This window comes from Podarcis vaucheri (assembly GCF_965113315.1).
Source record: "Podarcis vaucheri genome assembly, chromosome: 3".
Lineage (NCBI taxonomy): Eukaryota > Metazoa > Chordata > Lepidosauria > Squamata > Lacertidae > Podarcis > Podarcis vaucheri.
Window position 1 is genome coordinate 17,443,849 of NC_138761.1, and position 14,514 is coordinate 17,458,362.

At 45.8% G+C, this 14,514-nt stretch overlaps 1 protein-coding gene across 4 annotated transcripts in view; it reads right to left on the reverse strand.

The window, feature by feature from the left end:
* The window catches only part of NINL (ninein like), a 45,446-nt gene that overhangs the window by 22,809 nt on the left and 8,123 nt on the right, over window positions 1–14,514 (reverse strand). For 2 of the 4 annotated variants that reach the window (XM_082217328.1, XM_082217325.1), the window contains exons 2-6: window positions 8,402–8,601; window positions 3,886–3,982; window positions 3,545–3,720; window positions 2,169–2,235; window positions 305–495 (exon numbers count right to left, since the gene is read on the reverse strand). In XM_082217328.1, the coding sequence (XP_082073454.1) occupies window positions 305–495; window positions 2,169–2,235; window positions 3,545–3,720; window positions 3,886–3,982; window positions 8,402–8,581 (711 nt within the window). In that variant the 5' untranslated portion in view covers window positions 8,582–8,601. Of the gene's footprint in view, window positions 1–304; window positions 496–2,168; window positions 2,236–3,544; window positions 3,721–3,885; window positions 3,983–8,401; window positions 8,602–9,842; window positions 10,138–12,059; window positions 12,081–14,514 lie in introns of those variants that run through there. The other 2 variants (XM_082217327.1, XM_082217326.1) reach the window with 2 other exon arrangements.

Here is a 14,514-nt window from a genome sequence, read left to right on the forward strand (position 1 = left end):
ACTATTGCCCTGGCATCTCTTCTGCTTCTTTGAGGACTGCAACAAAAAGCTGCAGCACCACCTTGGTGATCTTTCTGGCCAGAAAAAAAGGAGTGTGGTACTACAACATCTACAAAAATGGGGAAATGCCAGTATGGTACAGTAATTAATAGTGTCGGACTAGGACTGAGAAGACCCACTTGGTCAAGAAGCTCTGGGAATAATATCTATATCTATATCTATATCTATATCTATATCTATATCTATATCTATATCTATCTTCAATACTTGGCCAAACGATTTCCAACAGCTGAATTTACCCCACCTCTTTTTCCATCTCTTTGAGTCCAATGTTCTTACAAACAGTAGCCAGCTCTTGTTTGTTAAGGTGCCCGTTCTTTCCAACGCCAAGATCTTCCCAGATGTCCCGAACCTGATTCTCAGTCATGCCAAAACACGAGGGGGAGACCTTTCTGGGGCTATCATAGAGGTCACCATGCCAGGTACACCTTCGCCCTGTAAATATAAAGAAATTCCACTAAGCAAGAAGAGCAGCATTTTATCTTTAAATTATTCCGTCAGTCACAGCAAAGACTGCTCTTTCCACAAGCCTTCAGCCATTTAACAGAGAATCCCACTCTCCTCTGTAGACTTAATTTTTCCAAATTGCTTCCTCCAATATTTGCCCTGTGTAGAAGACTCCAATGCTCTACGAACCTTCAAGTACAAAATATACAAATGATTTTGCATTGTTTACAACGTAAGTAGGGTTTCCACTGTAGATGGAAGTATATAACACAATGAAATAAAATGGGATTTCCCCAGGAATGCATGAAAGATGTCAGGGAACTGACATCGGAGCTAGAGGCGGAGGGAAGGCTCTCAAATGATGCTGGAGAAGGGCCCAGCAGGGAGAGAGGCAGCTCCGCAGATGGGGAAGCAAATCAGCGCAACACCAGGGATATAGAGGGGCTGATGGGGGAATCGGCGAGAGGGCTCCAGGACTCTTCACCGGACACCAGCGGGGAGAGCACGGGTCCTCCGCTACCCACGCCCACCCTGCGCAGAAGACTTCCACGCAGAGAGAGTAGGAGGAGACTGGGTGTCAAACAACTTTTATGTTGGAAAAGATTTAAGAAACGCCCACTGATGGATTCTGCTAGCGACTGAGGCAGCCACGAAGTGAAGGGCTGCCCAGACTGAAAGGTTTAGCAAGGCAACAAAGCCTGGAGAGGCAGCAACTTACGCACGAGCAACCCATACACATTACAAAAGCATTCTCAGAAGAATATTGACCTGTCTGCTTCATCAGTCTCCCTTATCCTCTAACTGCATCTTTCCAAACAACGTAAGCATGGCAGAGTGGTCAGAATGTTGGGCTGGGACCTGTTAGAGCAGGGTTCAAATCCCTATTTAGCCGCAGAGTTTACTGGGTGGCTTTGGGCCAGTCATTGCCACTCAGCTGAACCTATCTCACAGGGTGGTTGTGAGGATAAAACTGGGAAGGAGGAGAACCATGTATTGCTCGTTGGAGTAAAGGTGGGATTTAAATAAACGAGCAATAGTTTTCAATGCTAAACGTTAGCCCCATAATAAATCTGAGGGAAGAAAAGTTTAGGGCGATTGTTTTAACAACTAGTGAAAAAAAGAATACTGATGTGCTGAAGTTATCAAGTTGTCTTTTAGCAAGTTGGACCACTGGTCCACTTCACCCAGTACTGAACTGGGAGACGGACTTCGCACGCAGAAGGTCCTGGGTTCCATTCCAGCATCTCCAAGTAGGACTGGAAATAATCTCCTTCCTCAAACCCCAGAGAGCCACCTGCCAGTCAGTGTAGACAATACTGAGCTAAGATGGACCAAAGGTCTGACTTGGGATAAAGCAGCTTCTTATGCCTACTCTGACAGGCAGTGGCTCTCCAAGGTCTCAGAAAAAGGTTGTTTTCCACCACTTGCTTCCTGTTACATTTAACTGGAAATATCAGGGACCTTCTACCTGTAAAAAATGGATTTTGTTACTGAACTATCACCCTGTCCTTAAAGTCACCGATTGAAATCAGATAACCAGAGAGTTAAAGAAGGAAAGTTCCCATCCTCGGTATTGCTTTTTCTCCTTTCCTTCTTTCAAAAGGAGAGAACCCATTCTAATTTTTTTAAACATGCATTTTTTGAGTTTAGGTTTCTCTTACCTTGACCCTCAAACATCTCATGCTGTTGTTCTTTTGTGCTTTCGGCCTCTTCGTCTGATTTAAGGCTCTAAAAATAAGAGAAGGATTCACTGTTTCATGCAAGCTAAAGAGCCAAGCTTTTTTTTTTTTTTAAAGGATTATCATGAGTCTTGCGGAGGTGTCCTGGAGGGGATGGTCAGATCCTGAAGAGGAATGGGAGGAGCTCAGGGAGTTGGACCTGAACGACCCTGGGGAGGATCCGAGTAGAATAAAGCAGGTGGAATTGGGATCCCAAGAAGTATCTGCACCCGGGGAGGAGATCAGTCTTCTGAAGAATGGACAGCTGGATCCAGGAGAGGGTCAAAGCAGATTGGCAGAGGGGTGTTCTGCTCCTGCAATACTGCATACACCTAGTCAGACACCTCCTGCTAAGTGACTTCTCCTGCCAGAAAGGGGCTCCCTCCAGAGAGACAAGCAACTGAGAGCATGTTGGATGTTGAGCTGACCCCAGCCCCACTTGTCTCTGAGGACACTATACAGATGCACTGGTTCTCTCCAGCCTCATCCTAAGTAACTTCAGCTTCCTGGATGCTGGCTTTGGATACAGAAACTGTGGGAATGTTTGGGGTGGCAGGAGAGGATATATTGCTTATTAAAATCCTTCTTAACTGGCGTTAGCAAGTTTCTTTACTTAGCAGAGTGCATTCCCCTTTCCACAGCAGAAAAATGGTTGCAAACTCATGTGAGTTTCTTAAGACAGTACGCAATTCAATCTGGCTTGTCCAGATTGAAATGTGTTCCAATATTTTCCTGGTAAGACCCCTTGAATCCCTCCTAAAAGAATAAAGACACCACAGTCTTACAATCAGGCAGAGCACAGTGTGATCCCTGAAGGCAGGCTTACAAGCATATACAAACAGGTTTACCCCATATGTGGGTTGACCTAGTGACTGCAGTTAGCATCCAGGAAGTTCGCCGGACGAAAGGAAGATGGAAAAGAGGAGGAGTGGAAGCATGCCTTGGCCTTTTACCAGGTCTGGAAAGGTCATGCCCACCCACTAGTCACATGTAAGGAAGGATACTCCAGGCCTGGAGGAACAGGAAGTTTTTGACTTGCTGGACCAAACATTCCCTTGCACGTCCACTCTAGCAAAACAAGGAATGTTGTATTTGACTGCTCCCAGTGGATTACATCCCACAGAAGCATGCAAACACCTCCCCTGCAATGACACGTTCACTGCCTTGATATCTGAGCCTAATATTTGTTACTGAGTGCTGGGCAGGCTTAGGAAACTTCTGAACTTCTGGGTAAGCATGAACTATGAAAGAAGCCTCATGTTTACAAGGCTTCATCTTCTAAAGTAACATACAGTAAAACTCCAGAGACTCGACCTCACCTCCACACTCTCCAAAGATGCTGAACGTCTCAGCTGACTTTTCCCATTTGCCTTTGCTTGCTGCTCCTGTAAATACTTGGGAGTTTCCAAACTTGCGCCCTGCAGTTCCGGCCTCGTCCGGCGGCCGTACCACTTGGCCCCATGGATGTATTTAGGCTCGACTTCATCCGGAACAGCTAAGAGTTGGAAACACAATTGTAGATCAGGATCACCAGTCTGATTGCAGCTCTGCTCTACAGCATACTTAAGCTTAGTGGTCAATAGCGCACTGTAAACAAAGGAACTTGAAAGCAGTAAATCCAAAACAAGTAATCTTTTAGCACCCTCCACTCTTCACCCACCTGGTTCCAGGTAACTGCTCTCATCATCTGAAAGACCAAGACTGATGCTTGAGGACAATATGGTCACAAAGCCTTCCTTAAACTCTTCAAAGTTAACCTAGGAGTGGACAGACAAGACATTGTTAAGTCAGGTGTATACCAGTTCTTGTTTCTGCTTTATGCTGAGTCAAACCATTGGTCCACATAGCTCAATATTGTCTACACTGACAGTGTACTGTCACTTTTGCCAATCCAGCTAAGGAAGATCTGGTGGTAAACAGGGCAGCACTGATTCCCAGCAAAATCTTGTTCTCGTTCAGTTACTCCAGAACCTACCCCTACTGGAGGATGTTGCTAATGTTTGATGAGGTCTCAAAGACCAAATATAATTCACCTGATGGGAACTGATATTCATCAGGTTTGGGGAATGAGCAATGCACCCATGCATTTTGCATCACTGCCCTGGCACTCTGGTTTTAAAGAGAGGCACCAGCATGAATGCAATACACCAGATGCTAGCTGCCTAAAAGGAGACTGCTGATTGCTAAGCTCTTACAGACTCCACCACTAGAAAACGTACCGTTCCAGGGTACTGTAGCTTGGGCACCAATGTGGCAAGCCAAAGTGTTTATTTGGTCTGGCTTTTGATTCACCAAGGTGTTTTAAGATGCCCCCTGAACATAAGTACACAAGTGTACTTTCAAAGGGTAATTCTCCTTTGAAAATGAGTAGATAGTTAACGGGATCAAATTAGAATGTTGACGAGCTTCAGCAGTTATGGCAGGGGTGCAAATGTGTGTGTGTGTGTGTGGTATGTGTGTTTCATAAAAAGATAGCAAGGTGGAGTACAACATATAAGGATAAAATTAGCAAAATATACATAAAACCACCCTTAAATGTTTACTATACTAAGCTATCATCCCATAAACAAACCTTTAAAAAAATGCTCTATAGGTCTGGGGTTGAGATTTCAATTTTTCACACCAGAAATATACATGCATTCTATTAACAAGCATTCCGAGATACTAGAATTTCCATGTTCTTTCTATTAAACGTTTTGACTATTGCAATCAGTCACCCTTATCTTTCTTATTCTTTACAGTAAGAAAGAGAAGTCACTATATTTTTGCACTTGGGAGACTGAGAATATTTGATTGGCAGAAACCTTTGCAGGATCATTTGTAAGAATGGGAACAATACCCTCAGTCAGTTCAAAAGTGCAGCTTTTGTTAACAGAGAACATGCTTCCAGCTTCTTGCAAGTTCCATTAATCCAGGTCCCAATTTAGAAAAGACAGGCAACAATTTATAACTCTCTGCTGAAAACCCAGCAAGGATGCCCATGAATTCTCTTACATAGGAAATTAGTTTGAACTTTAGAAAGCTAGTCACATAAAACAAAAGAACAAAAAGAGCTTTGCTTCTACACCAAAAGATTTGGGCTACGTAACTGGCTTGGAGGATTGAGAATAAATACAGCAGTGAGCTGCAGTCAAACCATTTCTCCTCTTACAGATAGGTAGCCGTGTTGGTCTGCCATAGTCAAAATAAAAAAAAATCCTTCCAGTAGCACCTTAAACACCAACTAAGTTAGTTCTTGGTATGAGCTTTCGTGTGCATGCACACTTCCTTCAGATAACGTCAGATATGGTATCTGAAGAAGTGTGCATGCACACGAAAGCTCATACCAAGAACTAACTTAGTTGGTCTTTAAGGTGCTACTGGAAGGAATTTTTTCATTTCTCCTCTTCTCCAATAATACAAGGGGAGGAGACTGGAAGGTGCTACTTAACAGCACACCAGAATTTGCCTTTGTGTCCAAATGCAATAAACTATGGATTGTCCATAAACTAAGATTCTAAGCCATCCTGGATTGGGAATGAGCAGCAGTGAGCCAGGACATTTGGAGATCCTGGTTTGTATGCAAGTTATATTTTGACCAAACCAAGGTTTAGTGTACTTGGACACAAAGAAGTGGAAGCTTCTGATCTCCACACACACACACACACACACACACACACACACAAAACATGCTTTGGAAGATTGTCTTAATGCAACCAACAGCTACATTTTCTGTTGAAGACGAAGACTACTCCATACTTCTGTAGGATAGTTCTGTATTAGGATAGTTCTGTATTCTCTTGGTTGCATTCAGACAATCATGTGACCGTCACTTCTAGGCTTGATTATTGTAACTCGCTCTATGCGGGACTGCCCTTGAAGCTGACCCAGAAAACTCCAGCGGGTGCAGAATGCCGCAGTGAGGCTCCTTATGGGGTCCTTGCCGTGGGATCACATTCATCCAGTGCTTTACCAGCTGCACTGGCTCCCAGTGGAGTACAGGGTTAGGTTTAAGGTGCTTTAAAACCCTATGTGGCCTAGGACCCTCATACCTATGGGACTCCTGGAATACCCTGCGGAGGACCTTAAGGTCCATAAATAACAACCTGAGCCTCAAGGAGGTTAGATTGGTCTCAACTAGGGCCAGGGCCTTTTCAGCACTGGCCCTGACTTTGTGGAATGCTCCGTCACAGGATACCAGGGCCCTGCGGGATTTGACATCTTTTTGCAGGGCCTGCAAGACGGAGCTGTTCCGCTTGGCCTTCAGCTTAGACTCACTCTGACCCCTTATATGGGATTTGGTATATGAATTTTCCCTTGGCTTTTTTTTGTTGGTCCATGTAGGACCAACATGGATAGCTGGCTCGGGTGAATATCTGATGTTTCCTCTCTTTATGGTCTTGATTTATGGGCTACTACTAAAATGAGACTGGGGACGTGTGTGGCGCTGTGGGTTAAACCACAGAGCCTAGGACTTGCCGATCAGAAGGTCAGCAGTTCGAATCCCCGCGACGGGGTGAGCTCCCATTGCTCGGTCCCTGCTCCTGCCAACCTAGCAGTTCGAAAGCACGTCAAAGTGCAAGTAGATAAATAGGAACCACTCCGGCGGGAAGGTAAACGGCGTTTCCGTGTGCTGCTTTGGTTCACCAGAAGTGGCTTAGTCATGCTGACCACATGACCCGGAAGCTGTACGCCGGCTCCCTCGGCCAGTAAAGCGAGATGAGTGCCGCAACCCCAGAGTCGGCCACGACTAGACTTCATCGTCAGGGGTCCCTTTACCTTTTACTAAAATGAGGCTACATTTTAAGCTGTATTTTAAGCCGTATTTTAATTAACTGTTTTTCCCCCCCTATTACGTTTTATTGTAATTTATATTTGGTGTTAGCCACCCTGAGCCCAGCCCTGGCCAGGGAGGGCGGGGAATAAATAATTTATTATTATTATTATTAATCTTCCAAAGCATGTTGTTTTTTGGTGGAGATAAGAAGCTTCTGTGACCATCTAGGTCAGTCCCTTGTAGGCACCTACAAAGTATTGTCCTTGTAAGGTGCTAGTTGTTGCAGAACCAAACAGCATGAATCCACCACCACTATTTTGAGACACTGCTTTCTGGGACTTGGAAAAGAAAGATCTGAAGGGATGACTGGTCAGTAGGCAACAGGGATGTGAACTCTAAAGGAGTTAGGATCCCCCTAATCACATCCTAGGCGCATAGCTGTCAACTTACAGATTTGAAAATAAGGGACCAGCAGCCTTGGAAATAAGGAACCAGCAGCCTTGGAAATAAGGGATCAGCAGCCAAAATAAGGGATTTTCAGAGCACAGGTATGTTCGACTTCTGAGCCCCTCCGAGCCAAAGGCAGAAAGCCCAGCCAGCAGCCAAACAAAGCCTCAAGCGGTGGTTCCCACAGCGCAGCAACCCGGCAAAGGGGATGCAGCAAGGAAAACCACCATCACCTCTCCACTGGGAAGCGCTGAGCAAAGGCGAGTCCCCAGGCAACGTGGCTGATTTGATCGGCACAAGGCATGCAAGCTCCACCCCCCAGTCATTCTTAGACTCCTTATTGGGTGAGCAACGCAGCCAAGCAACACAGTTGGAGCCTCCCTCCTCCCAGGCAGGCAGGGAGGGAGGGAGAGGAGCTACTTCCTTTGAAACCTGGGAAATTTAAGGGACATCATCAATAAGGGACAGCAGCGGGACACGGCGCTGGGATAAGGGACTTTCCCGCCAAATAAGAGACGGTTGACAGCTATGCCTAGGCATTGCAAAGGCTTTGCAAGTGGGAGAGAAGAACAAGCCATGCCCAAAGTGGGACAGTTAAAAAAAATGACACAAGAGGGAAGTTTAGGTCACATTCCATAATGTCCATCGGAAAATGAGTGGGACAGGAGGGTTTATTTAGGTTTCCCTGAAAAGCGCAGGGACGGCATCCTATCCCACTTCAACACAGACATGTCGAGTGGTGCAATTTGGGGGGGGGGGAATATGCCCGTAGGCTTGCCTTTAGGAGGCACCAATGGGATTTAAAAGTGTTCAGGGCCAGACAGGAAGGATGAAGAGTGGCCAGCTGAGAATTCCATGCATGGATGGGAACAACTGGTGGGGAAGGGCCGGGAGACAAGATTGATATTTTAAACCGTTATGAGAGAAGTGCTCCTTCACAATATTCAGGCGCAGAGGCTTTGGGCCTACTTACCCTGGCAAAGAGATTATTTCCCAAGAGGGTCTCCAGGAGTAGGGGTAGCTGCCTCTCCAGGTGTAACTTGCGGCATAGCTCGGTCAGCTCTTCCTTGTCCAAATACCCGGTGCCTGTGGCATCGCAGCTGTTGAACACGTCCTTCAGCTGGGACACATATTTGTTCTCTTCCTCACCCATCCCATAGTATAAGACTCAGCCTAAAACAAGTCAGTTGGAAAGGGGAGGAAGGAAAGAGAAGTGGAAATATGAGAGTCAACATTCCTAGTAAGTACTGATATCAAACATTCAACCACCATTCTTTTCTCCTTTTGCATTTTGTAGAACTAGGACTTTTCTTTTCTTCTCTCTCTCTCTTTCCCCCTTTTAAGCGCCTAAATTTAAAATATGGTATTTGAGCAGGTTAAGGGTAGCCAACATGGCATTCTCAAATGTGCTTGGGCTACAGTTCTCATTATTTCTGATCACTGGCTGCGCTGCCTGGTGCTGATGACAAGGATCAATGGCGGTTAACAGCCCAGCACAGTGGTAAAAAGCACCAAAGAAGAAATTCCACGTTCAAAGCTGAACAAAATGTGAGCTCACTCGAATAATAATAATAATAATAATAATAATAATAATAATAATAATTTATTTATACCCTGCCCATCTGGCTGAGTTTCCCCAGCCACTCTGGGCGGCTCCCAATCGAGTGTTAAAAACAATACAGCATTAAATATTTAAAAACGTCCCTAAACAAGGCTGCCTTCAGATGTCTTTTAAAGATAAGATAGCTGCTTATTCGCTTCACATCTGAAGGGAGGGCGCTCCACAGGGCACCACTACCGAGAAGGCCCTCTGTCTGGTTCCCTGTAACCTCACTTCTCGCAATGAGGGAACCGCCAGAAGGCCCTCGGTGCTGGATCTCAGAATTGCCCAACCTAGCACCCTTCTGATGTTGTCAGACGTTTTTGTTCCAATAGTCAAGAAGCTTTGATCCTTGGCTTCAGGGAGCCTCTACCCCAAGGATGGGGAACACATGGCCATCCACATATTGCTCCCAACAGCACCAGCCCGGATAACCAATGATCAGGAGGTGATGGGAACCTTAGTCCTACAACATCTGGAAGATACTAGGTTTGGTGAGGCTGGTCCACACTGATTGGCAGCAGCCCTTAGGGATTCAGCCAGGAGTCTTGTCAAGCCCTACTGAAGATCTGGGGACTGACCCTGGAGAGCTTCTGCAATCAAAGGATGTGCTCTACCACTGAGGTACAGTCCATCCCAAAACTCATTCAGTTGTGCAGAGTGGCTACCGCTATCAGTTTTCCAATGCCATAACCGTGTTGGAACCATAACCATAACCGCCTAAAGCAGATTAGCCACCACAATTTTCTATCCAAAGCTCCTTTCTCCACCCAATGCCAGCACTAACTCCAGAAAGCAGAAACACATACTCAACTTCTTTACAGAGTAGTTACGCCCCAACTGTGTTGTGGGATTGTGTTTATAAGAAAAAGTTTTGAGTATCCCATGATCCAGGTTTTCCTTCTATTCTTCTTCCATTCACTTCTGCCTTCCTGTACATTTGATGGTTTCTTTGTTCAGTACATGATGGTTGGATGCATAAAACTCCAACCATAAAGAATCCGTAGTTTTTAACTGGAGGAAAGTTTGCAGTGGATTTGAAGTGACAATTCTAACTTCTCACAACACACTTCTCTACCCAGTGAGCACCACACTGCTGGGGTATGTTCAGTCAACAGCTTCCCATGAAGTGCCTCTTGCCCATCTGGTGGGAAATGGAAAAGGAAGCTTTGGGCAGGCTGTGGTAGCAGAAGAGAGGCTGAAGGCTGGATCCGTCCCATAGTTCCCCACCCTTGCTAGGGGAATCTCAGGAGGAAGAACCCAATCTCCTTAAAGAATGTAAGACTGTAAGCAGAGTCTGGATCAGGCCAGTGGCCCATCTAAGTCCAGCATCCTGTTCTCACAGTGGCCACTCACATGCCTGTGGTAAACTCACAAGCAGGATTTGAGCAGAAGAGCACTACCCACTCCTGATGTATTGCCACCTTGAAACATGGAAGCAGAACACAGCCCTCTAGTAGCCTTCAAAGGCCTTCTTCCTACATGAACTCCTTCCAAATTTCCTTTCACTGGAAGGAGGCGAGGAGAAAATATTGTGTTTCTAAACCTCTTTTAAAGGGATGTGGGTGGCAATGTGGGTTAAACCACAGAGCCTAGGACTTGCCAATCAGAAGGTCGGCGGTTCGAATCCCCGTGACGGGGTGAGCTCCCATTGCTCGGTCCCTGCTCCTGCCCACCTAGCAGTTCGAAAGCATGTCAAAGTGCAAGTAGATAAATAGGTATCACTCTGGCAGGAGGGTAAATGGCGTTTCCGTGTGCTGCTCTGGTTCACCAGAAGCAGCTTAGTCATGCTGGCCACATGACCCGGAAGCTGTACGCCGGCTCCCTCGGCCAATAAAGCGAGATGAGCGCCGCAACCCCAGAGTCGGCCACGACTGGACCTAATGGTCAGGGGTCCCTTTACCTTTAAACCTCTTTTAAAAAGCCTAACAGTCAGCTCAGGTTAAATTTATTGCACAGACCTAAAAACCAAAGGGAAAAATTGTGTTGTAACTCGCAGCCCATGTACCAGAGAACACCCCCCAGGGGAGACTTGACTGTAACATTTTAAGAGTTATCTGAAGAAGTGTGCATGCACACGAAAGCTCATACCAAGAACTAACTTAGTTGTTCTTTAAGGTGCTACTGGAAGGAATTTTTTTATTTTGACTATGGCAGACCAACACGGCTACCTATCTGTAACTGGAACCATGGAAGGCACCACATTGAGCCGCATGAAATTTTAAGGGTAATACATCAAACGGCTGGAGAGAGATGGCTGGAGAGAGTGATTTCTACATCAAGAGAAACAGCAGAATGGCCTGAAATTAATACAACGGGGCGAAGATTCAATCATTTATGTAAACAAACCCAGCTTCCTACCACATACCTCTTTTTGAGTGTCCAGAGGAGCTGGCCTCTCACCCGCTGCTCTGAGCAACACCCACGCCAGGGCACTTTGCTGATCTGTGAGATTTGTGTTGTTTTAGGTGCTCAGTTCCTTGAGCATTCACGGCATGGCACAAATCATTACGTAAGAGTGGAATGTTGACAGCTTGTAGATAGAAAGAGAGCAAGGGGGTATAAAAGTCTGGGGTTTGCCTCAATGTTGTATCCTTTTGAAATGAACTAATTGACCATGGTGGTTGCTGCTGTTTAAGAAGTACAGCATGCCATGCATCCGTTTCTATCCAACAAAGTAGCTTTGGAGGAGAGGGAGAGCTAGTGAGAAGAAAATGGAAACTAGACAGCCTCCTTCCTCCATCACCAAACTCCTTGAAGACAGATTTTCATTTGGCACAGCCAAGAATTTCCGTTCTGGAAGCATTCTTGGCTACACCAACAGCAGGAACTAAGAGGAATTAAGTCTGTCTTTAAGCCAAGCCAAACTGCACTTCTGGCACAAAGATGCTTATCAGACAATCCTTACCGTCTCATGGCCAAACCAGCCAGACGTAAGAACGTGGACCTCTTGTCCATCCAGTTTTGCCCCCAGTCTCCTGCTGCTGATTCCACCCCACCCATGCCCTGAAGAACTGGGCAAAAAACAAACCTGTTTTAAGATTCATGTAGGAAGAACTGACCGAGCTCTAAGCAGTGGGCAAGTTTTTTTCCATCCCTTTGAATAGCAGGCTCTTGACATATTTTCAGGGGGAATTCCACCATGGAGATCATGGCTGCTCCCTCAGCTACATTCTCCTAAATTTTAATCTGCATTTACTTTTCTGAGATTCAAACAAAATAATAATAATGATATAGCAGCCAGAGAAGCAGAAGCTTCCCCAAAAGAATCTCATTTTGCAAGGGCATGCCCAGCTCTAGGTCCCGTTTGAAGGCAACTGTGGGATGGATGGACCACTGACCTCACTAAGTACAGTTGGTTTTGCATTCTTAATTCTACTGTTGCATAAGGCTGATGTTGATTTCATCGAGAGTTCCAGTAGTGGCTCAGGCAGCAGTATCTGGACCAGGAGATGTCTCCTGAAGTTCATTCTCCACATTAGTGACCTAGAGGAATGTCTTGGGTGTGCCATGCCAGTTATTCTGAGTTTTAACATAGGGCCTGTGTTTAGCACAACACAACTATTTATAATGGAAACTTCTGCGGCACCAACTGCTTCAGTGTCCTGCACCGGTCAAGCACGCAGCCACCTGCTCTTGTGAGACCCCACTGTTGCTGGAGCTTAATTGAGCTGGAGGCAAAGAGCAAATAATGGAGGATTCTGGATAAAAAAACCCCTATCAACAGGATAAGCAGAAAAACAGCATCTGCATACGAGTTTCATTTATACGCAAGCGCTAATGTTAATTTCACAAATTGAATATGCAGGTGGAAAAAAACGAATTATGTAGCGGCGGAGTTAGCAAATGTAATTCTGGTGCATGGTAATGAGCTTAGAGAATGACCTCAGCAACTCCCAAGGGCTCATGGTTTAAATTTCGTTTTAAAAATCAGGCAGCTAGGATCTTCTAAGCATCTGCCTGGAAAATAATATGGAGAATCTTCCTGCCCTCTCTCTCAGCTGCAAGCAAAACTAATACAGTGGTACCTTGGGTTAAGTACTTAATTCGTTCCAGAGGTCCGTTCTTAACCTGAAACTGTTCTTAACCTGGAGCACCACTTTAGCTAATGGGGCCTCCTGCTGCCGCTGCGCTGCCAGAGCACGAATTCTGTTCTCATCCTGAAGCAAAGTTCTTAACCTGAAGCACTATTTCTGGGTTAGCAGAGTCTGTAACCTGAAGCGTATGTAACCTGAAGCGTATGTAACCCGAGGTACCACTGTATCGTAACAAACTCCAGTAACTGTAAGTATGGCACACTTCATCCAAGACAACATCTCCACGTTCGTTCTGAAAGCTGGGAAGACGCATTATCAAGGCTTTTAAGTTTTAAACAAAAATCTCTCCAAGTTTTTGATGCATTTTTAACGTATCTTCTGGAGCAGTGCCCATGGACAGCCTGCCTACAAAGACATCCCCAAAATCTGTCCACAAAGCAGGTGCAGGGAATGCTCACACTCCAGAAAAAGCAATGCAGCCATGACCACACACACTAAGATACCTTTTTGCTGCTTGTGCTACCTGCCTCAAACCCTCGGTGTGTCAGTGACTTCCCCTGCATGTGAAGACAGGCTCCCGTGGATTGAGCGGACACGATAGCAGGTCCAATGGTCAAGAAGATGGTTTCTGCATGTGCTGTAGTGTAGAGGGAAGTGAGGGGCAGATGGGTCTCATCAACCTTGGAAGCTAGCCCATCTAGGAGAAGGAAACTATGACCCTAAACCTCCATTGCCTTGCAGGTTATCATCCGGAGAAGAAAAGACTAAGGAGTAAACCCTGTTCCAGAGAGGAGTCCCTAAGATGGTTGGATGGTGCCATGTACACCTCTTTCCAGGAACTCCTGCAGCCAAACTGGTGCCAAACATTGCTCTGCTTTCCTTTGGACCACATCAGTGAGGCTGAGAGTGGGGCCTTGTCGTCTGGGCATCCCGGAACCGCTTGCTGCCCAAGCTTTCGTCACGGGGAAGTCACTTTGGTGCTGCTAACCCAGCAGTTTCACTTCCCCTCCTGAGGCGCACTCCATTGTCTCTCAAGACAGATGGATGCCAACAACAGGCTACCTGTACTTCCACATGATTATTAAACTAAAGGCAAGGGGGAAAGCTTCTTTGCAGATGCATCCGATTGGTCTTAGTTGAATGGGATCTTCTTTATGCCAGCAAGACTGACACACACCGTAACAATTGAGGGCAGGCACTGAGACAACACACAACCTTCTGCAAAGCAAAACAAAGCACAAGAGTCACTTCCATAATATTACCTGAACACCATGGTGTCCCAATAGCAGTGGACATTGCAAGAGGCAGTGGAGTTTCTCATGGATGGTGCAATATGCATGTCAAACAAAAGGTTGAAAGTGCTCCACATTGCTCTTTAAACAGAAAGTATAATGTATGTCACAGGTGCAAGTTATGGACGTAAAACATGGAGGGACCCTGGGACCAATG